General features: G+C 44.1%; 1 protein-coding gene across 1 annotated transcript in view; it reads right to left on the reverse strand.

The window, feature by feature from the left end:
* Positions 1–24,078, reverse strand: part of cib2 (calcium and integrin binding family member 2) — a 70,632-nt gene extending 46,554 nt beyond the window's left edge. The window contains exon 1 of the mRNA XM_039773663.1: positions 23,654–24,078. Coding sequence (XP_039629597.1) covers positions 23,654–23,704 — 51 coding nt within the window. The 5' untranslated portion in view covers positions 23,705–24,078. The remainder of the gene's footprint in view (positions 1–23,653) is intronic.
* Positions 24,079–24,351: the final 273 nt, after the last annotated feature.

Raw genomic sequence — 24,351 nt, forward strand, 5'->3', positions numbered from 1 at the left:
TGTGAATGTGAGCTTTCAAGTTTCTCCAACACGCTATGTCACTCGATCAACTTCCTTTTGTTGATTATACCACGGTTTATTTGAACAAATAGTATGTTTTTCCTTTGCCTCCACTTGGTATTCGCTGAAATTCTTATATTTTCCCCGTGCTTTTCCCATTGTCTTTTCACAGAAGGCTGCGCTTAAGGGCGATTTATATTGATTTGCATATTCAAAGAGGCGTAATTCTGGGAGGAGTTGGGGCGTTACATAATGCGCGTTCATGAGCGTTAGTTTTCACACTGATCGGGATTTATGTAGCGGAAGAACGTGGAAGTTGGAGTACGCACAGATTCCTGCATCTGGATTTTTCTGTGCGTAAGCACATTTCGGCTTTTGTGCTTACGCCATGTTATAGTGCGAGTTCTACGCACGGCGTTATACATGAGGCCCCTGGACAGGATGCCGGCTTTAAACATGCACTGGGCAGATTTGAAACAAACGGTCAGCCTGAACAGCAAACAGGGACGTGAGCATAAAAAAAAAAAAAACCAGAGCACCCAGAGACATCCTCACATGGATATGGGAAGAACAGCAAACTCCACATGGACAACATACAGATGCAGGGCCTGCACCCAGAATCCTGCACATTAAAAATACAGACTAAATAGCAGTGATCACACTGCTGAATGTGCGACTGTTCACTGTATCAGAAAGAAGTGCATGACCTGCTGTTAATTATACAATCTTGTTTCCTGCCACCAACTACACCTGCTGTTAATTAAGTGTGCCGGACTAATGATGGGGCTCCTGCCAAAGACAGATGAGGAAGAGGGTTGGGCACATAACAGAGCTGGGAAAATGGATGGCTGGGAGTTTGCCAAGTGTCTTTCAGCCTTCGCCTTGTCTCTATTTATACACACACACACACACACACATATATATATATATATATATATATATATATATATATATATATATATATATATATATATATATATATATATATATATATATATATATATATAGTGGCCACCAGGAGGCACACCAGCTCCCCAAGCCAGACACTGAAGGACATGAAAACAGGAACAGCACACACTTTTTTCCCCCATTTCCCACCTGCACAGCACTGTTCCAAGCACAATAAGCATGGCACACACCAATGACTTTTCTCCTATATTTTTCTCTTTTCATCTCTCTGTCTCTCTCTCTCTCTCTCAGTTCACCTCCACTTCTCCTGGCAAGCTTTGCCCTCCACTTCCCGACTGGCTCCCGAAGTAGTGGACACTGGGTCCCTTAGAGCCACACCTGGGAGTATTCCATGTGGCTCAGTAAGGAGGTCTGGAATCACTCCCAGATGAGGCAGAAGTCCAAAAAAATAGGGCTCTGTATCTCCCCCTGATGAGGAATCCTAGGCACCGCTGCAACCCAGATGGGCCTGCCATCTAGCGGCCGGGGGAAGTGCTGCCCTATATTTGTCCTCTCCCCTGGTCCTTCCAGTTCACAGGTGTACCACATGCGCACACACATGTGCATGGGAAGCAGCTAAAGGACGCAAAAGAAGGCAATTCCATGCTGGGCCAGGGAGTGGCAGAATACAATTAATCCTTTCTCTTTTATTCCTGCAAACCAAACACAGGAAATTCTGCCTGGGCCCGATGATGTCATTTCCCAACCAACTTTAAAAACCACCATATTCCATCTGCCTATCAGTTCTGTGTTGGACTCTTGCCTGTAAAGGTTTACTGCTCATATTTTTGCTTTTACAGCCAAAACCTCAAGTAGATGGAGTGGCTGCCCCAAATCTTTTTTTGTGGTGTGAAGGTGTTTCTTTTCACTATATATACACGCTAGGGGGATGTGCCCCCCTAGTTGCCTACACCAGCCCAACACCCCCTCGACAGCTTGCTTTGCCCACTATCAGTCCATGGGTATATTCCAACACAGTCAAAACTCTGGCTCTGGGGTTTACTTATACTGTAGTTACAGCAAATGCTAAAACTATTGGAAACTGTCATCTATGCAAGATGAACGGTAATTTACCTGCTGAGGTATCGCCAGTATGTAAATTAATACGCAGAAAGAATATGACTTCTCCTGCATGATCACCAGTCATGATTTTGCCGGCAGTTGAATGCTTATGCAGTTTTGCAGTTTGTAAGTGTGTGTCATTACATAGGCTTTATTTATTGACAGCTAACACACAACTGAACTACTACTGTTCTTAGCAACGTGGATGTATATAAGGCATTTTGTTTGACAAATGCACAGTTAATTGGTTGTATTGACATGAGAGTATCACTGTTGCATTCTCCTAATGACAAAAAAAATTATATATAGATGTTGTGGCGGGACGCCTGGAAGGACTGGGAGAGGGATTATACAGTCAAGGCGCAGTGGAATGGGTTTGAAAACGTTGTACATATAATGCAGGACAGGTGGGACTGGCAAGCTTTGTTGGGCTGAATGGCCTGTTCTTGTTCAGATTGTTCCATTGTGTCCTGCTTGCCTGCTTTTATCAAAAACTAGCTGAAATACCCAATGTTGCCCGGGAGGAAAATAAAGGTTTTTTTTTTATTGTTTGAGAAAAACATAATTTAAAAAAACTTAAAAAAATAAAAATAAATTAACAAACAATAAAACTTGGTTTGCTTCCCGGGTCCTCCCTGCGTGGAGTTTGCATGTTCTCCCTATGTCTGCGTGGGTTTTCTGCAGTGGGCTGGCGCCATGCCCGGGTTTTGTTTCCTGCCTTGCACCCTGTGTTGGCTGGGATTGACTCCAGCAGACCCCCGTGACCCTGTAGTTAGGATATAGCGGGTTGGATAATGGATGGATGGATAATAAAAAAAACACAACGTTAAAAATAAAAATAAATTAAGAAACAAAGACTCACTAATGTCCTTGTCTTGCGGTCTTGTATGTATGTTATCATCTAGTTAACGCTCAGAACTGGTCAACTCTGTTTAATTTGGAAAGCAATAAGGGCGCAGTGCTGCTCAAAAATAAAGAATGCTGGCAGTCACCTGGTATATCCTAACTGTGTAACAGCACGGGATCCTAGAAAGTATTTCAATTGTCAGAACTACTCTGTGCATCTCTCTGCTAGAAGGAATTGTGTTGCCAAAGTGCTTGCATCGTTTGTGCATTAGCAGCTAAGCGACTGTCTTTCTTAGGAGGTTTCCTTTTGCCGGTGTACTGGCCTTGCTTGCGCATCCTAGGAGCTGAAGCCCTCACCCCGACTCTATCTCTCACTTCCAGGCCGTACAGACACACACACTTCCACGCGTAGAACTCTATTTAATTTCAAAAGCAACAGGGGTGTGGTGGCGCTCAAACATAAAGAATGCTGGCAGTCGCCTCCTGTTCGCCCTCTGGTGGTCGTTCCGAGTGTCAACTGGATGATAACATGCATACAAGACCGCAAGATCACCCCCCACCCTACCCAGAAGGGGGTGGGTTACGGCTGATTTCACCCTACAGTATTTTTAGTCGACCAATGAGGAACATGTGTACCAAGTTTCATGAAAATCGCTCAAGCTGTTTGGACGTGATGCTGGAACATTCATAGACACATTGACTTTCATATATATAGATAAAGTTAATCTGTGAATATAATATGCCATAACAAGATAAATATGAGATCAATTACCATAGCTATGTTCTGTGTGAGGACTCAAAACAGGAGTGCTGCCATGAAACTGCAGCAACTGGCATTCTGTCCGAGCAAGAGATGCACAAGAGGTACTGTATATTATTATGGGATGTCATTTCCATGTCATATACGGCCTCTGCCCTTCATTTTGCACAAGAAGAGTCCATCCCACTTGTATGGTCTGGCCCACTGCAGCTTCTCTCATTTGGTTGGGTCCCCCCAATTGGAATAGCTCTGCACTTGTGTCACAGCCTTCAAATAGGTTTCTCTGCTTTTCTTTTTTTTGGCACAGCAGTCTTACAAAACTTAAGGTCACTTTATCCAACTCCCTTACTAACCACAAATTCTCAAAATGACATCTCCAGCAATAAACATACAGTAGTTGCCAGAATCTACTGTTTAGCGCCCACAGAAGATTAGTTGAATGCGTTACTTAGGGAAATACTAAGTGTGATCAGAAGGCCTTGTTTCACTGCCAGAAATGACACAAAAGTACTTTGCAGTATTTGCCCTCTTAAGTGCAGAGTGCTGCCCCTTTTAAATACAATTTTAATTAAGTTAGCATACCAGCAGTCCTCTTAAAATAAAATAAAACACATTGAAGGCTTCATTCTTGTTGCCAAGTGGACCATTTTACCACCTAATTAAGGCCATTTAACTCTTTTCTAACTGAAAAAATGGCCTAAAGTTTGTGGCTGTTTTTATGCTGTTTTACAGAACTACTCCAGAACTTTTGGGCTACTATTTGATCCATGTATTTACTATATTACGCTATTTAGCTTTAGGTATATTATAAGCAATTTTTAATTTGTTTTCATTAAAGAACAGATCTTTTCAGAGAAAAATAGTAGGCGTTGTGTTAGCATAATGCACAGCACAGATGTGGAGTGTTTAGTGCTATTGCTTCACAGCTCCAGGGTCCTGAGGTCAAATCCCAGCATTGTCCTTGTCTGCATAGAGATTACATGGTCTCCCTGTGTCTTGGGTGGATTCTTTCTCCTGATACTCTGCTTTCCTCCTGCATCCTAACACTTCTATGTTATGTTACTAGTGGGCATGAAATTGTAAATAAATACGTATACCTGAGTGAGTGTACCCCAAGATAAACTGGACCTCACCATCCTACCATTGAGTATGATAGAGCCAATGGGGCCTTCAGCTGCTAAGACTCTGAACTACATAAAGTGGGTACGAGGAGTGGATGGACAGACTACCAAACAACTCATGGTCCTTTTGATGTGATTTCTGAGACTTTGCTTTGGGTCTGCATGCAAAGTCATTTTTTTCTAGCTAGTGCGGGTAAAGTACAGGTTTTGATGGAGCTTTGGACTTTTGTTAGCCTGGCACTGCTGCTTCTCCTCCATAACTGGGTAAATCCTTAATGGAGAAAGAACATCATTAAAGCTGTCTGTTGTGACTTGAATAATTTCCAAGATGTTATGTGGAATTTAGATGATTTGTTCTAATTTTTTTTTCTACAGTTTATTCCAGTCATGCATTGTTATGGACCACTTAAGCATTTCTGTACATTCTAAGGTTAAAAACTTAAAATACACAAAATTAGGGGGTTAAACCCTTATTTTTTGATATTAAACAAAAAAGCTGGGTTTCAATAAAGACTTTACTGAAAAACAAAAAAGAGGCTACTTTGTTTCAGTGTTTGATGAGAACAGTACAACTCAGTGTCCAGTAATGATGGAGAGTGATGCCTTGCGCATTAGGCCTTAAATCATAAGCTGACAAATTCAATCCTCATTTGTGACTCACTGTGTGACGCCAAGTAAATCACTTGTCTTGTCTATATATCAAATATCTCTCTGTATAAATATAAATCGATAAAAAAATTGTCATACACGTGCACCTAGGAGCGAGCTGAGTGGACCAAGTGGAGGTAATTACCCACCAGGCCAAGGGGTGATGGGGTGCTCTAAACCTATTTCTGTTACCTCTGCAGGCCAAATATGGGAAAACCTGCCTGATGTAACATCACTTCCGGTTTCTGTTGCCCAGAATGATGTCACTTCCGGTTCCGGTGGCCAGACTGATGGCACTTCTGGTTCCAATGCCCAGACTGGTGTCACTTCCGGTTCACGGCATATAAAACCGCCATCTTCAAATACCTCATCAGTACAGTCCTGGAACTCAACCTGACAACAACAACTTGTTTTCTTTAAACCTTTTGCAGACAATATACGGGTGGCTGCCCCAAATCTTTCCAGCGGGGCCGGCTCTATGCTGGGGCAAGGGGGGGCAATGTCCCCTTAAACAAACGCCCTGTCCCTTTAAATCAAGCATTTAGAAGCTGAGAGAGAAAATAATAGATTACCCACAAACTGAATATGGACAAGATGTACTACAGTAGCTGAAAAATCCACTGGAAAAGGCACAATGAGATGATAGGTTTCACCTCCTGTTCGCTCTTTCCCTCCGTGCACTGTTTGTCCGCAGCTCACACAGCACTCCGCAGAGATCTCCCACTCACCCTCCCCCCAGCTAAACATCCAATCACTGTTAGTATGCAAATGACCCGGTGTCAGGTTTCTCAGTAGGCAGGGCTGCGCAACAGCGGCAGGCTTTGAGGAAGCAGCAAATCTCTGTCGTCAAAATCATAGCGACTCGTGAGATAATTAACAACAACTAAAAAATACATCGATATTTGTACAGTCAAAGGGGGACTAGTCCATTGTTCTTTTCACAGTTTCAGTCTGGTAGAGAAGTGTTTCTTTCACAATCCCACAAGCACCACTGTGAGCCTGTCTGCTACATAGAGCCGACTGGAGGACCTGTGTCTGTCTGTCAGACCCCGACACACAGCCACGCCCCAGCTTTCAACTCTGCACTCAACAGTTTTCTCGTTTCATATACAGTACTGATGAAATCACAGCAATTTTAGTAAAGATTAATTACTTTCCTCCCCATCTTCCAGCAGTTCACAAAGGGAAAGTTAATGCTGTGAGATGCATCCTTTTTCCCAAGCTTTTAAAAAGTGTGACGCTGCTCCTGGCTGTACCAATAGCAGTAGCAATGATCAGAGACAGCAACTAGCATGTCTACTCCTGTGGCACCAACAGGCACTGCTTCTCCTGTACCTCTGCCAACAATTGCTGCCCCAAAGCAACCCGCTCAGCTACCCAGTGAGATAAATGGTAATACACCATCCCAGCCAATACTGGGTAGTTACCCCAAACGTGTACTTGGTGGTACAACATTAAGATCGTTCAATCCTGCCTGGTACTTGTGAACGCTGGCCCCGGCACAGACAGACGGACAACATTGTTTCACCCAACACACTTTATTTACAATATAAAAGTCCAGTGCACACTCACAAAACCCCAGTGCCTTCTGCACTGATTCCCCCAAGTCCAGGGCCCATAGTTCTGTGCCTTGCTTCCTGGCCGCCTCCTGTCCTCGCTCTCCAGCTCAGTCCTTCTGCCTCCCGACTTCCACCAATGACTGGAGGGAGGCGGCCTTAAATAATGCCCCGGATGAGCCCCAGGTGCTTCCGCCATCTGTTCCTTGGCCACGCCCCAGCGTGGCGGAAGTGTCGGCTGCCTTCCTGGCAGCTCTCCGGGCGCCACACAAAGTCTTCCCCCCGGCACTTCCTGGTGTGGCGGAAGTGCGCTCCGGATAATTAGGCACGGCGCCGCCTGGCGGTGGCCACGGGTCCCTACAGGGCTGGGCTTCAAAGCCCTGTACCCGAGGCCCCCTGCCTAACCAGGACGGACGCCCCCACTCTGTCTGGAGGAGGCACTCGCCCTCCTCCGGTCCTCAAGCGTCCGGCCGGGCTCCTGCCCGACCGGCAACCGCACGGGATAAACCGGCATCGGGGCGCCGCCTGGCGGTGACCACGGGCCCCTACAGGGAAGGGCTTCCATGCCCTCGACCCGTGGCTCCCAATAGAACCAGGACGGACGCCCTCGCGGTCTGGAGGAGGCACAAGCCCTCCTCACATCCTCGTGGGTCCGAACGGCACAACCCGAAAGGGCAGCACGTCCCCAGCGAGGGGCCTACTATGTCCCCAGGGTCCAACACGGCACCCTGGGACATCTGTCTTCGCACCCTCGCGCCGCGCAAGCGTCCCCCTGTGGTCTGCGCCGCTCTCGCCCCCGCTGTTCCCCCCAGCGGGGTCACTGTAGGCCTCCCGGCGTGGAGCACTCCCGCGGAGCGGCCCGTTCCAGGCGGGCAGGTCCCCGTCGACGTCGGCCTCAGCGCTCGTCGGGGCTTCGGGCCTGTAAAATAAAGGAAAAGAGGGCCAGAAGCACAGCCAGGACACTCATCCCGAGCCCGTCGGTCTCCGTATCGACCGTGCTCCTGCCCCCCTCCGACAGCCCCCAACTTGCCTGCTGAAGTCCTCCGCCGCAGGTTCCATGCCCGTCCGCTCGTCAGCCTCGGCACCGCTCTCGCAGGCAGCTCGCCCATCCGCCCAGGGGATCTCCTCTGCCCACACAGAGGACGGCCCTTCTCGGACGCGCGCACCCAGCGCCGTCCTCTCCTATCGGGGAACCGGCATTCACCCTTCGGTTCCTCCTTCTTTTCTTGACGCTGGCGGTCTGGGTCTGAGCACAGCAAAGCTCAAATCCAGCCCGTCTGCGTCCAGGCAGAGCGACAGGAGACAGCTGCAGGCTTGAAGCGCAGGGCGCTAGGACCCAGGGCACTCAGCAGCCCCGATCCTACCAGCCCTTGCGTGTTCGAGCTCCTCGCCTCGCTAGCTGTCTGCACCGCGGCGTCTGCTGTCGGGAGGTTGCTTACTTGGAGCTGATCGTCCCGTGCGGTCACAGCCATGTTCGGCAAACCTCCCCACTTGCTCTACGGGAGCGGCAACACTCACCACTCCCGCCGTGTTCTGCCTGCCTCCGGTTCCAGCGCCGCGCCGATCCTCCGTCTCACTCGGTGTCTTTCTCGACGCGACCGCCATCTCCATCAGCTGCTCGCACTGGCGGCGAGAACACGTAGCAGCTCCTCTAAGGGCGGCTTGGCGGGCGAAGGACTCCTCCGGCCGCGCGCCGAGCCGCTGGTGGAGAGAGAGACAAACGTCGGTGGGCTTACCTGTCCATCAGCTCCACGCGACGCCTGCCTCCTCTGGGCCACTCCCTCTGGCCCAATCGGGTCTCGGTTTGGCACGAGACTGGCATTCCTTGGGCCCGCCTCTATCCAATCATCGGCGGGCACGCAAGACACACCGGCCAATCCGTGCCTGTCAGCGGGCGGGCCATCCGGCCCGCGGCCATCTTGCCTTCCCAGCTCCGAGTGCGGAGACGTGCCTCTTCGCCGCGTTGTGGTTGCGGCGATTCCTCGAGCCGCAGCGGCTCCGTTTCCGCAGCCTTCTTCGCTGCCGCCGTCGCCGCGCTGCCGACAGCCCGTGGCCCGGCGTGCTCCTGCCACGGACGCGGATCCGGTTCGTCCCTCCCTGTAAGGATAGAGGTAAGACCGACCCCGAAGGGCCGATGATTGCAGGGCAGGGCACTTACCTCCCGGATCCCGTCATGCCGAGGCCCTCGCCTCGGTGTGGCCTTCGGTACTGCCACGCCGGCCTGGTTGTCCGTCCCGACAGCGCGACTGGAGCGGTTTCTGGGGCGAAACGCTCCCACGGGGTCGTGCGCGGGCCGCTCCCGCGGCCAGTGTGTGGGGTCCGCTGCTGCGCCGGGCCGTTCACAGAAATTGATTGTTTGAACCCAGGTCCCCGCCTTGTCCCAGGAGGAGTATCCTGCCGACTACGCCACTGTGAACGCTGGCCCCGGCACAGACAGACGGACAACATTGTTTCACCCAACACACTTTATTTACAATATAAAAGTCCAGTGCACACTCACAAAACCCCAGTGCCTTCTGCACTGATTCCCCCAAGTCCAGGGCCCACAGTTCTGTGCCTTGCTTCCTGGCCGCCTCCTGTCCTCGCTCTCCAGCTCAGTCCTTCTGCCTCCCGACTTCCACCAATGACTGGAGGGAGGCGGCCCCTTAAATAATGCCCCGGATGAGCCCCAGGTGCTTCCGCCATCTGTTCCTTGGCCACGCCCCAGCGTGGCGGAAGTGTCGGCTGCCTTCCTGGCAGCTCTCCGGCGCCACACAAAGTCTTCCCCCCGGCACTTCCTGGTGTGGCGGAAGTGCCGGCTCCCGGGATAATTAGGCACCGGGGCGCCGCCTGGCGGTGGCCACGGGTCCCTACAGGGCTGGGCTTCAAAGCCCTGTACCGAGGCCCCTGCCTAACCAGGACGGACGCCCCCACTCTGTCTGGAGGCTCCTGCCCCGACCGGCAACCGCACGGGATAAACCGGCATCGGGGCGCCGCCTGGCGGTGACCACGGGCCCCTACAGGGAAGGGCTTCCATGCCCTCGACCCGTGGCTCCCAATAGAACCAGAACTTTGGGCCATACAGACTCTGGTGACCCTACCATTTCCCCCCATCAGTCTCTGAAAAGATCCCTGCTCAACATCCCTGACAGGGCCATTTCAGAAATGGAAACTAGATTTTCACATAAGAATATTGACCTGATGAGAGCCATATCTAGTCTTGCACCCAAATCTAGCGCATTTCTAGATCCCACCCTGTTGCACCCTCTGGCTGTGATGGCTGGCACTGTATCAGATGTTGTAAGTCTGAAAAATGAAGTTCTTGTGGCAAAACAGATGCTGCTTAAAAATGTTCAAAGGAAACAGACCTGTCCACTGTGTGTAAACTCCTGCAGGAGTACAAGGAAGCCTTTCCTGAGTTGCATAAATTGTATGTAACAGCCCTGGTAATTGGTGTGTCTTCAGCATCGTGTGAGAGTTCCTTCTCCACTTTGTCGCGGGTCCTAACCCCCTATTGTCACACCATGTTACATAAAAGAAAGAGGAATTTGGTGATCTTGGCCCATGAGAAGTCCATAACAAATAACTTGAATATGGATGAATTTGTAAGAGTTTTTTGCAAAGGGAAACAGGAGACTGTTGTTGTAGAGTGGATTGAGGAGAAAGGAGAGAGGAGCTGTTCAGTTGCAAATAGAGAGTTCAGTTGCTTGCAAAACAAACAAGCTTAAAACAAGACAAAAAGACAAAAAAAGAAGAAAAAAGTTCAAATGTTCTGTTCTAAATCTGTTGTGTTCTACAAATTAGTTTGAGAATTATAGGAAAAGACATGGTGAATTTTTTTTTTTGTTTTAATTACTATGCCAACCCTTTTTAGTTTTGTAAATATTGGCTATATTGAGAGGTCTTATTTTATTCTTACTTTATTTTGCAAATTTATTTGAGAATTAGGCCATCCAATTAAGATAATTTTTATGTTGTTGGTTGTAAAGATCTGGATGGATATTTTATTTTATTCTTTATTTTATTTTTTTACTTTTCAAGACTTGGTGAATTGATTTTTTTTTTATAACTTGGCCTACCCTTTTTAGTTTTGTTAGTATTGGCAATAGTGAGAAGTGTTATTGTTGGGTTCAAATATATTTGATATAAGGCCATAAAATGAAGGTAAATGTCATGTTTTTAGTTGTTATAATTTGATGAGGAATATTTTATTTTACTTTTGTTGTTTTATTTTTCAGTTATCCTCCTGAAGGATTGCCACCTTATTGTGGTCAGGGGGTTTCCGTGCCTCAGTGACCCTAAGAGCTACACCAGCAGAAGCTTAGCCTTCAGGTGGGACACCCAAGTTGGACAAGTCTTAGGGTAGAGGCCTGACAAAGTGCAATCTAATTACATGACAAAAACAGTTATCCAGAGCACCCCCACCCCTTTCCCACCTCCATCGTCACCATGTGCCCCCTTCACATTTCTGTCTGCCCCCTCATATATGCCTGTCTAGAACCGGCCCAACTTTCCAGTGTGTTGAGACTCATTCTTTTACAGTGGAGTAGCCGGCAGCATGGCCTCCATGCGGAACTGGAAGAGATGTTAAATCAGACAGGATTTCCCATATTTGGCCTGCAGAGGTAACTGAAGTAGGTGTAGAGCACCCTGCCACCCCTTGGCCTTGAGGGTAATTACCTCCACTTGGTACACTCAGCTCGCTCCTAGTCGCACGTGTGTGACAACCTCCATTAGTCAAGTGTTCATTCCCTTGTCTGGGTATAATGTCACCTTTGGTCCAAAGATGGCGTGACCTTCCGATAAACAAAAGCAAGTGGCCAGTGTAAGGTAGAAAACAATTTGTCGGTCCTCTGATGTCCACAACAGGGCTGGAATGTCCAGCGAGAAAAGACAACAAGAAAAAGAAAGATAGATATAAGGAATATCCTCTGAACAAGAGGTTCCTAAATACAGGATGCAATCAAAACAGACAGGCTTACCATTGTACCATTAAGCCCATTTTAATAAACGGGAGTTTTGCTATGCTAGGGAAAAAATAAATAAAAACAACTCAGTCATGAGATCTAATTGACATGTCCTTTTGTCTACACTCTTCAAAATAATAATTCTTTAACGGCATTTTACTGGTTTTTTTTGGTTCCTGATAGATCTGACAAATAACCATTTCCTTCTATGAAGGGTTATTCGAATATGAAATGGTTCTTTGGGCTGTGAAAAGGTTCCTGCTGACACGTGTGGTTTGACGTTGACAGGTGTGGTACCCACTAAACCATTCTGTTCCTCTACTACATCTCATTTACTAAAACAGCCTGTTCCACTCCAGCCAAACTAGATATGCATCTATACTCACTGAGCAAATCATTAGGACCACTATACTTATACTTGGCAGGCCATCATTTTTCTGTCACAACAGCCTCAGTTCTTTACGGCATGGATTCCCCAATATGTGGGAAATGTTTTCTTTGAGATTGTCGTCTATGTTGACATGACTGCATTGCACAAGTTTTGTCAGCTGTACATTCATTCTGTGAATCTCCTGGTCTAACACATTATAAAGTTGTTATATTAGATTCAGATCTGGCAAGACTGTTAAGGCCATGAAGAATGAACATTCATGAAACCGGTTTAAGATGAAGTTCTCCTTGTGACATAGTGCATTATCATGCTGGAAGTAGGCATTAGAAGATAATGTAAATTGTGGCCATGAAGGGATGTACATGGTCAGCAACAATACTCAAGCACGCTGTGGCATTCAAGCAATGATTGATTGGTATTGTGTCAAGAAAACATTCCTCACACTATTACACCATCACCAGCAGCCTGGACTGTTGACACAAGGCAGGTTTAGTGCAAGGATTCGTATGGTTGACACCAAATTCTGAGTCTACCATCTGTGTGCCTCAGCAGAAATCGAGATTCACCAGCGCAGGCTATGTTTTTCCACTCTTCAACTATCCAGTTTTGGTGTGCCTGTGTCCCCACAGCAGCCTCATCTTTCCATTCTTGGCTGACAGCAGTAGGACTGATGTGGTCTTGTGCTGTTGTAGACCATCCATCACAATGTCTTATGCATTCTAAGATGATTTTCTGCATATGACTGATGTACAGAGTAACTATCTGAATTACTGTAGCCTTTCTGTCAACTCAAACCAGTCTGGCCATTTTCCTCTGGCCTCTCTCTAGTGCTTTCATTACAGAACTGCTGCTCACTGGATATTCCTTGTTGTTCTGCACCATTCCGACTAAACTCCAGAGACCGTTGTGCATGAAAATCCCTGCAGATTAACAATTACAGAAATAATTAAACCAGCCCCTCTGACACCAATAATCATGCCACGGTCATGATCACTGAGATCACATTTTCTCTCCATTCCGCTGTTTGAAGTAAACATGAACTGAAGTTCCTCACCTGTATCTGCAGGGATTTTTTGCAGTGCACTGCTGCCACATGATTGGTTGATTAGGTAATTATATTGGATCAGCAGGTGGGCAGATGTCGCTAAAAATGTGCTAAATGAGTGCATAAGATCCATTACTATTTCATTTTTAGTTCACTTTGTAGCCATTTCCAAAATTCCAGAAATGGCGCGTGTTTTGCCAAATATGAGCAAGTGGATGAATCCACTTGATGCTTCAGATTGTTTCTGCAACACAAAAAGAGCTGGCTGCAATCAGAGAATGAACTTCTAGTTCAAGTTTACAGTAGATCCTGAAGGGGCCACATTTTTTTTTTTTTTTTTATCAGATAGAACTTTTTCTGGAGCTGTTTTCAGGTGAAATGCTGCGGATCTACACAGAACAACAGCTAGAAAAGAAAGGGGTGAACTGGAGAATATGAAGTGCACGGGCGGACATTGAACTCTGTGATCGATGAGCTGTGCTAAAAGCTCTCCTCCCTGCTACCGATTTGATCGTGGGGCTAATCGAATTAGGAGGCCAAGCGAGTTGCGCTCGAGGCTTAAGTGATGAGTGAAGCCAAAGAAACAGAGACAGCACCGTAAGCACCCCATACCTGGGCAGCAAAGGGTGCCAAAGTTAGCGTGTGGGTAGTAAGTGAATGAGAGGCATGTATACCAATGGAAAAAAAAGATATTGATCTCTTTAAAATTTCACGTTTTATTACTCGACCTTTATGTTTTAGAGTGCCTTAAGTCACTTAGCATCACTTCCTGGAAGAAAGAAAGAGAAGTGATCCTTATCACGTTCATGTGATATTCCATTTTGCAACATGAGATCTCACTGTAAGAACAGTAATCTTGTAATAAACTGGATTCACCTGTAGCCATCACATCTAGGCTCCACAATCAGTAAATGATTGCTTAGGAATCTTGTGAGAATTGGGAAATTCTCAAAGTAACTGGGACCTGATTGAGGACTAATAGGCTCAGTTTACGTGCACTCTGCAGGCAGGCAATTATAAGAAATGACAAAGGGCTGAGAAAGAATTATTTACCTGAAATAAAAGATGCATGGAAACTAAACTCAGAACTGAATACTTTTCAAAATTGACGGATGTGACAGAATTATCTGTGGGTGCTGACGTCAGTTGGTAATTGGCAGGTGTTCTGTTCCAAAAAGAAGCAGTCACCATAGGAGTCTTCTGATTTCACTTTGAGCCCTTTGTCTTCCCAGTTCCCCATTCACTTTGTGGCAAGTGGCTGGGGGCGGTACCCAGCCGGGACGCCTGGAAGGACCGGGATAGGGACTACGCCTCCTCCGGACCACGATAGGGCAGCCACCCTGGTTTATATGGGGGCCACGGGAATGGAGCATGGAAGCTCAACCCTATAGGGTCCCGTGGCCACCGCCAGGGGGCGCCCCGGATGCCTGTGGAGCCCTGGACGTCAGCACTTCCGCCACACCCGGAGGTACTGGCGGAAGGAAAACCAGGGACAACCGGAGTGCTTCCGGGTACTCATGCGGCACTTCCGCCACACCAGGAAGTGCAGCAGGAAGCTTGTCAGGAGGCACCTGGAGCACATCCAGGTGGACATAAAAGGGCCTGCCTCCCTCCATTCAGGAGCTGCAGTCTGGAGGAAGAAGGCAGAGCTCAGGGGAGAGGAGTGGAGGTAGTGAAGACATGAAGAAGTGGGTGATTGGTGCAAGGGCACTGTGTGCTGTGGACTTTATTTGTAAATAAACGTGTGCTTTATGTAACCATTGGTGTGTGCCTGTCTATATCCGGGGCTGGGCTTCCATAACTTATACTACATTTCCAGTTCTATTAGCAATTTTAACACAGTGCATGGTTTTCCTATTTGTATTCCATCCCTCAATTACGCAATTCCACATTTATGAGGAATCCGGCAGCAAGGTATGAATTGCACTGGATCAGATCTCACTCCATTGCAGGATGTTCTCATGCAAACACATACACACAAGCCCTCAAAGTGGCACCAGGAGTCCTGATGACATTCCCACCTCAACCTGTAGGTAACAGCAGGCTTTCCTCCTCTACCTACTCAGCACTAAGGTGTGGGTATGTGCCCTGACAATGGCTGACAGCTAGTCCAGAGTTCAACAAAGAAATCTAATTAAAATAGTAAAGTTATGGAAAATACTGGATTTCCATTCCATCCATTTACTAACCCAATCTAACCATCAAGGGGGTAAAGCAGCCCAACTTGGTGTCAGAGGGTTAGTGTCAATAAGGGCATCTTACTGTAAAATAACAAGGGAATCAATCTACAGTAATCAGCTTTAGAACATGGTTCCATTTTTCAAAATGTTTCATCTTGAACAAGGCTGTCGGGGTGCTGCTGCCTATCCCAACAATCATAGCCTGGAACAATAACTGGACAGCATGCCAACCCACTGCAGGCTGGATATTATAATATTTAAGTTAACCCTTTTCATGGGGGGTTTGGTGGACTTCCCCTGTATAATTCACTTTCCTACTCTGGAAGACAATGTTGCAAGAAGATAAAGAGAAGATAACCATTCATCACTCACTGATCAATGTGATCATAAAATAAATAAAAACTCAAGTTAGGAACCACATTGTAATATTTAGCCCTAATATTTACAAATTACCAGTTATGGTGTAAAGAAAGAGAAGGATTAACAAATGTTAATGATCAATGTGTCAAGACAAGAACTGGTGTAATCACCGGCAAATGTATGAATTAATATCCATCCATCCATCCAGTATCCAACCCGCTATATCCTAACTAGAACATGCTTCTATTCATCCATCCCATTCATTATCCATCCATCCAGTATCCAACCCGCTATATCCTAACTACAGGGTCACGGGGGTCTGCTGTAGCCAGTCCGAGCCAACACAGGGAGCAAGGCAGGAAACAAACCCCAGGCAGGGCGCCAGCCCACCACAGAGAACATGCTTCTAAATACACACACACACACACACACACACACACACACACACCCACACACACACACTAGGGACAATTGAGAATCGCCAATGCACCTAACCTGCATGTCTTTGGACTGTGGGAGAAAACCGGAGCACCTGGAGGAAGACCATGTAGTCACGGGGAGAACATGTAAACTCCATGCAGGGAGGACCCGGATGAATTAATATGATGATTATAACTTCTAAAAGAAACTTATCAAGAACAAACATGAAAACACAGAAGAGGTGCACGTTTTTTTTTTAATTGAATGAGTTTTCAATCCCAATGCGCATATATACAGAACCAAACCCGCGTAATCCAGTTAAGAGGAGCCGAGGTGCGAGGCTTAAACAGGTCCTCTGTCGATCATCCTGCTTAGTTGAAATGTACTTCAATAGCACAAATCCATTTTTACGTATTTTTCTGTCTGTGGTGCCCTATCAAAAAGTACTACTGCAAGCAGTTTCCACAACTTTACTAGCTAAAGAAATTGATGACCACTTTCATTTGATAAGAACATGCTTCTATCCATCCATCCCATTCATTATCCATCCATCCATCCAGTATCCAGCCCGCTATATCCTAACTACAGGGTCACGGAGGTCTGCTGGAGCCAGTCTGAGCCAACACTGGGCGCAAGGCAGGAAACAAACCCCAGGCAGGGCGCCAGCCCACCACAGAGAACATGCTTCTAAATACAGGTTAATCATATTTTTACTTTTGCTAATTTGCCTAACAAACTTGAAAACTTTCAAATAGCACACATTGATAGACTTATTTCCTTTATTGGTAAAAGCTGTCGAGTAAATTATAATAAAAAGCAAACTTAAACATTGACTGCTGGACAGCATACCTCAACTGTGAAAAATGCCTTATTGGGACGTGGAGCCAAAAATTGGTGGCTAAGGGTGATTCTGACACAACCTACACTCTTAGAAATACTTGTTCTTTAATGGCACATTACTGGGTTGTGTGGATCCTCACAGATCCATTGTAAGAACTGTTTCATTCTGGTAAGGGTTCTTTGCATATGAAATTGGTTCTGAAAAGGTTCCTACACTCTTAAAAATGCTGGTTCTTTACTTGGTTGTGTGGTTTCTCATAAAACTACTGCTTGACAAAGAACCGTTTCATTCTGGGAAGAGGTCTTTGCATATGAAGTCGGTTCTTTTATGCTTTGAAAAACTTCCTAATATGTAGAAAAACCCAGAAATCTTCAATATATGGTAGGCTACCTAGCAGGATACTAACAGATTAGAGACACCTGAACGTTTAAGAAAGCATGTGTTATTTTATGCAGCAACAGTCCTTTTAAAATTATGAGCTATTGGTATTTCATAAATCTGTTACCATCTCTTCATGGTTATTTACTGTACAGAGCTTGTTAAAGATCTAAGTAAATAAAGGTTCTTTCTGGAACCTTCATATTGATGGGTCATTTAGGAACCAAAATTAATTCTCCCATGGCATTGCTCTGAAGAACCACACTCAGACTTTTGTTTTTAAGAGTGTCCTATGTGGAAAAAACAGAAATCTTTAATGTATAGAAGGTGGTGATATCTTTAAAGATCACTGATGAAACTGGAGTGACAATTAAGTCACTGTTTAAATGTACTGCATATTTCTGTCCATTTTACACTAATCACTACTGGAATGGATAAAAATAGTGAAATGACATGGATACTTCCAGCACACTTTTAATGATTGCACAATTCTTCTTTCCTGTATATTTCTGATTGCAAACAAGTTGGCATCACATAAAAACATTGCAAAAATATGCAAACTTTCCACATTAATAGCTAAAATCAGGAAGACCAAGTCAGCAACAATAGCAAGCAATACCATGATTATGTGGAAATAAAAATGTGAATGTTGCTATAGCCCATAGCAGAACAGAAAACATAAACATTTACAAAAATTAACTACTCCCCTCTAAAAATAGCTAAGAATATGCTGTATGTGCACAAGATACTGAAGAACAAGAGTCCCCCCCAATATTAACATCTCAAGGTGGAGGCCAGTGCTGAGAAGAGCCATAATGAACTGTTGGAAGAGGGAGTAAAAATCAAAAACAGTATATCAAGTGTGGAGAGAGCTGACTGATGGGATTCTGCTCATGACAGTGCTTTTTAACATATACCTGTGCTGTTTAATATACACCTGCAGGAGTATGTTTCTATAGCTCAGCTAACTTAAATTGACTTTACTCAAAAATGATTTCAAAGGCTTTATGTATCCCTTACAACTGACTCAAATTTTGTGGGTGTCACATTAAGAAGTACAGTTTGCATATAAACAATATGAATGGATTTCATTGCTTTAGTTAAAAGCACCATTTATAGGAATCATTTTAGAGTACACTCTTGAAAATAAAGCTGCTAAAGCAGTTCTTCGGAGAGATGCCATAGCAGAACCATTTTTGGTTCCTAAACGACCCAGCTATACAAAGGGTCCAGAAAGACCCTTTTATTTAGACCCATAACAGATTCCATAAAATATACATAAAAAGATGATCGCACTTGCTGGGATAGGCTTCAGATGTCCCTCAATCCAGGTCAGCAAATGAACTGATGAATAGATGATAACAGATTTGTGAAATACCAATGGGTTCTTAATCTTAAAAGGGTTCTTGCTGCACAATAACACTACCTTAGAAGTAGAGTTGTCAGCACATCTATAGCTAAAGTTGGCGCAGTTAGCAGCAGGGTTTCCATTGGCTATTTTTAGTGTCTACATCAGACTCCAGCACATTTTGCACTTCTGCTAGCTTCTGTTTTCTTAAAAAAAACCTAAAACATCTCTTTTTTGAGACATCGTTCACATTTCCCTTCAACAAGACACAGCCCAACAGTAGTGCTGGGCGATTCGCAAAAGATTTGTTTTTTTTTGGACTATTCCATCCCGTGAATCATACCAATCAAATGAGTGTTTTAAGTGGCTGTGATTTTTAACATTTTAAGTCAACCTTATTTTCTAAACTTTGTTATGCAGCCATACACTACATAATCACCAACAAAGAATTAAAGGAACATGTCTAGTGATAAAATTAATTAGTGATTTTGCTGTGTAAGTTCTTAATTGACTAATATTTTAATCAAAAGAGATGTGTATTAAAATGCATATATGCAGTATAGGCTCATTTTCATTTAAGAAGAAAATACCAAACCTAAGCTATAGGGTGGGCCAATGAGGAAATTGGGTTAAGTATATCTCTCTGCAGTGTAGAAACTCCACCCTGAAGCTCATAGTTGGTGGACTTGACTCCAAAGGGCAGTCAAAATAGGTGGAGTTGACTCCAATGTGCGCCAATTAGAGTCTAGCTGCAGACCTCCAGAGCTCCGCCCATTTACACTGGTGGTTAACACAGGGGTTGTGGAAGGGTCACCTGACTCCAAAAATGCCAAGGACTGTCAAGCAAGTTAACTCCACTTATACAGAACACCAGGGTGGATCTTCCAGGCTGCAGAAATACTAGATTCACGAGGGTGTCCCACCTGGGCCCAGTCCTGGCACAACCCCTGGTTTGTAGGTGTATGTATCTATTTCTTGTACAACTGATATAATTTGGTTGTCTTTAGAACTTGGTAGTACTGTACTAGGGTGTTGTATCGTGTTAACCATTATGAATGTAGAGAAAAGCCAAGCAAAATGACACCTTTTATTGGCTAACTAAAAAGATTACAATATGCAAGCTTTCGAGGCAATTCAGGCCCCTTCTTCAGGCAAGATGTAAGATGGAATTCACACCGGGATTAAATCTTGCCTGAAGAAGCAGCCTGAGTTGCCTCGAAAGCGTGCATATTGTAATCTTTTTAGTTAGCCAATAAAAGGTGTCATTTTGCTTGGCTTTTCTCTACATTCAGAACTTGGTTAATTTATGTTTATAAAAAACAAACACATTTCATTGACAATCATGTTAGGATGCAGTGTTGACAAATCAGGTGATTTTATTAAAAAAAAGAGTATTTCACGTAAAGCTACACTCTTAAAAGTAATGTTTTTAATAGCACAAAATTGTTCTTTACCGTGTTGTGTGTTTCCCCAGAATTCCATTGCTTGACAAAGAACCATTTCATTCTGGAATACGTTCTTTGCATATGAAGCTGGTTCTTTTTGCTTTGAAAAACTTCAAAATATGTAGAACAAATATTTTTTTAATATATGGCAAGCTGCAGGACACTAACAGATTAAGAAAACCTGGACTAAGCCTGTGTTACCGGATGCATGCAGTGAGAGTCCTTTTAAAATCAGGAGCCACTGGTATTTCCCAAATCTGTTACCATCTGTTTCTGGTTATTTAGTGTATGGAGCCAGATATAGATGTAAAAAAGCAAATGTTCTTTCTGGAAACTTCATATGGATGGGTCTTTTGGGAACCAAAAATGGTTCCCCTATGTCATCGCCCTGAACAACTGCTCTGGCACCTTTATTTTTAAGAGTGCACCTTTCTGAGAAGTTTTCCAGAATGTCCTCATTAGCATAAATTGTGTTAATCTGCATTGATCAATCATTCTTTTTGTAAAGCTATTGCAGAGTTTTAGCAATCTTCAATTACTTAACATTACAGAAAACTAAAGACTGGACATAACAGTAACTTAAGTGCCAACGATTTGTGCAGTTATTGTGGTGGCTTTGAAAGTGTTTGTCATCAATAGTCTGGCATATCTACTGCACACCCTAAACCACATGAGATGATTTAATATGTTAATTACCTAGATGTGATTGGATACTTGGCGATGGTCATTTAATAACAATGTGGTTGTGGTTAGTGATTAGATAACCTACTAATTTAACTACAACGTGAAAATAAAATGATGATGATATACTTTATTAATCCCTAAACAGAAATGTAAATTTCTAAAAACACAATTTTGGTTTATTTTTGGGCTGTCTTTAATTGATTGGAAATCATCATGCAATGTGCAAGTGTGCAATCAACATATTTAAACTTTGTTAACATTCAGTAATTTGGTCTAACAAAACTGTTTTACTTTCACAGTTGTCAGTTTAAAGAAGTCTGAGTAACTCCAATAACTTGTATTCACCTAATTCCTTCCATTCTGGTTACAGTAAATACTGTAGACTGAGTTTAAACTACTCAATGCATTTTATATGTAATTAAATCAAGTTCCTTCAATGAACCATTTTTGAGTGACTGCAGCACATTTAAAACAATTACTCCCTGGAGTTCAGGTCCTCCTGATATGTTGGCTTCTTTAGAGAAAATGAAACACATCATGCATGTTATTATCGGTCCAAGAGTGTGTCTGCAGTAACAGCCTTTTCAAATGGTCAGGGAAACTTGTGCATGCTTTCGCATTCTGCATGCCTCTTAAATACTTACCATAAACGTACTGAACTGACATAGTAACAGAAGCACAGGTTAAAGAATAATTAATGCACTATAAACAAAGGTTATAAGCAACCTAAAGTTGCCACCATTTTTTTTGCTTCTACTGTCATTATCTTTTAATAAATAACTAAAAACAATGGCTAAGCATTCTGCCACACCTCATTGTAAAGTGTCTACTAGTCTTGATGAGTCAGGCATTTTACTTCACTTTGAAAAGCCCTAAAATGCTGCTGGATGTCAACATGAAAATCTATCCAGACATTTTTATAAGATGAGTCTTCCATTACAGGACCATGAAAAGAACTAATCCTGTATAGGACACCATTGTGGTCTAACATCAAAATATAAGTCAAATACAATAGATATTTTTGGATTATTTATTTTAGCTTGAATCCTGTAATACCCAATAGTAAAAACTGAATCAGACTGATAAACAATATAGCTTTTAAATTTAGAGCTCATGGGGCTCTAATGACACAATAGGTGTCAGCAGGGGTTCCAGCAAACTCTAATAAATTACATTATTAAGAAGGCATATGAATATGACAAATAAATTAGCATGTACCTCTTGTATGAGATTGTGGACTCATTGGGAAGCTGAAGCCTATCCCAGAAAGATCAGGAGCAAAGCAGGAGCCAAGCTTGGATGCACTCTTAAAAAGTAAAGGTGCCAAAAAGGTTCTTTAGAGCAGTGCCATGGGGGAATCGTTTTTGGTTCCCAGAAGAACTGTCCACATGAAGGTTCAACAAAGAAGCCCTTATTTATTTACAACTGTAACAGATTCCATTAATAGCCATGAATACATAACAGATTTTGTGTCTTCTTGATTTTTATAAAGGACTCTTGCAGCACACAATGACACTATACAGTAAAGGTTTCTGTTTTGTCCACATATTAGGAACCTTTTCAAAGCCCGAAGAGCCAAATTTATATGCAGAATGAAACAGGTCTTTGTCTAATGACAGTCCTATAAGAAATGACACAACCTATGATTATGGGATGCCCCTCCAGTTCAGGTTGCACTTAAGTACACACACCCACACTCACTTATACTGGGAGAGGGATCAAATTATCAAAGGTGCACCTCTTTGGGATGTGGGAGGAAACATACTGGAAGAAAAGCTACGAGGACAGAATGAAATTTCACACTGACAGTGACTGATTTGATGGCACCAGGCTGCTCTAATTACTATAAAAGACTGACCAATTGTAAATATTATAGATGGTATATATTTTTGAATGTACAATGCTACTTGCTAGGCATTCAGTGTTGAAAATGGATTAGGTTTCCTTTTCTCATTAATGTTAATTCTGTTAAGAATACAAAAGAAAAAACACACGATAAACTTTTCACTGTATGTTGGGAAGTTTAAATACTTCAGAATTAAATAACAGCAAAAGTAATTTGGATTGTATTCTTCATGGCTGCATGTCTATTAAATTGTCAGGCTCTGGAAATGTATGTCCTGAAGACAACCTCCTGAAAATGGGTTGAACCCACATTACAATCTAATTATGATAATAAATAAATCATTTGTCAAAATATCATGGGACACTTAGACAGGAGTCCAGCCACAGTCATGTGCTCCTATTCTCATGGTTTTGTGATTGCAGTAACAGGATGATCTCACACGCTTTGTTCTTTTGGACGCTGCTTTCACGCAGGGAACAATCTGAAATGTCATGCTGTATCGATCCAAGTCCTGTTTATTATATGAATGAAGCGACCCTTTGCCCCCTTGCCCTGAATGGATTCGATCCCCACCAGAACTCTAATGCCAGCAAGACGCTATTTCTTGTGTTCGTCAACCCAGCAGATTGTGGCAGTGAGGTAAACTCGAATCTCGTTTTTCGATTTATTTTTTTTTTTTACGAGTAATTCGTGTTCGCTTGGGTCAATCAGGAGGTTAAAGATCCCACGGTGCGCAACATCTGTAATATTCACTTAAGCACTTGAGACAAAATTTGATAAGGGAGTCGATGACCGCACTATTAAAGGTTGTAGTGGTCTTATTCCTACCTGGTAAGCGTCGAGCTGTTCATCAGTAAATATCGTTTGCTTATTCCCCATCTTTTTGGACTAGTCTTCCTTTTGTGTAGATGCATCACATTGGTAGCTACGGGCGCAGGGGTCTTCTTCGTTGCATGCATTTAGGGCATTTATATTCAGCGTGCTGGAGCCCGCATTGAATTTCACTGCCGCCGAGTTGAGACGCACGGGATCAGTTTACGGAAAGAATGAAGAAGACGGTATTCAGCTTGAAGACTACTTCGGAGAAACGGCACTTAGAAGAAGGTCGTATTCGACAGTCTCAGTCATCACCAACCCTTGAGAAAAAGCACGGTATAAGAAGAAAATAACACGATTCAGCACCAAGGACCGTCCACTAGCGCCCAGCACAACCGCATCCAACAAGGAACTGACGCGGCATTGTGCGTAGCTCTTCTCCGCCAGGGGGTGTTGAGCATCAGTGGCTGCAAGGGTGTTGGTAGAGAGAGAGAGAGAGAGACAGAGAGAGAGAAAGAGCGAGAGAGAGAGGGATCACTTCATTTCCTCAGTAATGTCTCATAATAATAATAAATCATCATTTTTTCTACGCAAAAAGTATTACCCTATACACAGCAAAGAATTAGTAATTATTCTGATCGCTGTTCTGCATGTGTTATGTTTAATGCATCTCAAACGTAAAAATAAGATCAACAAAGGAGATTTTTTTA

Source organism: Polypterus senegalus, chromosome 12 (assembly GCF_016835505.1).
Source record: "Polypterus senegalus isolate Bchr_013 chromosome 12, ASM1683550v1, whole genome shotgun sequence".
NCBI classification, from domain to species: Eukaryota; Metazoa; Chordata; class Cladistia; order Polypteriformes; family Polypteridae; genus Polypterus; species Polypterus senegalus.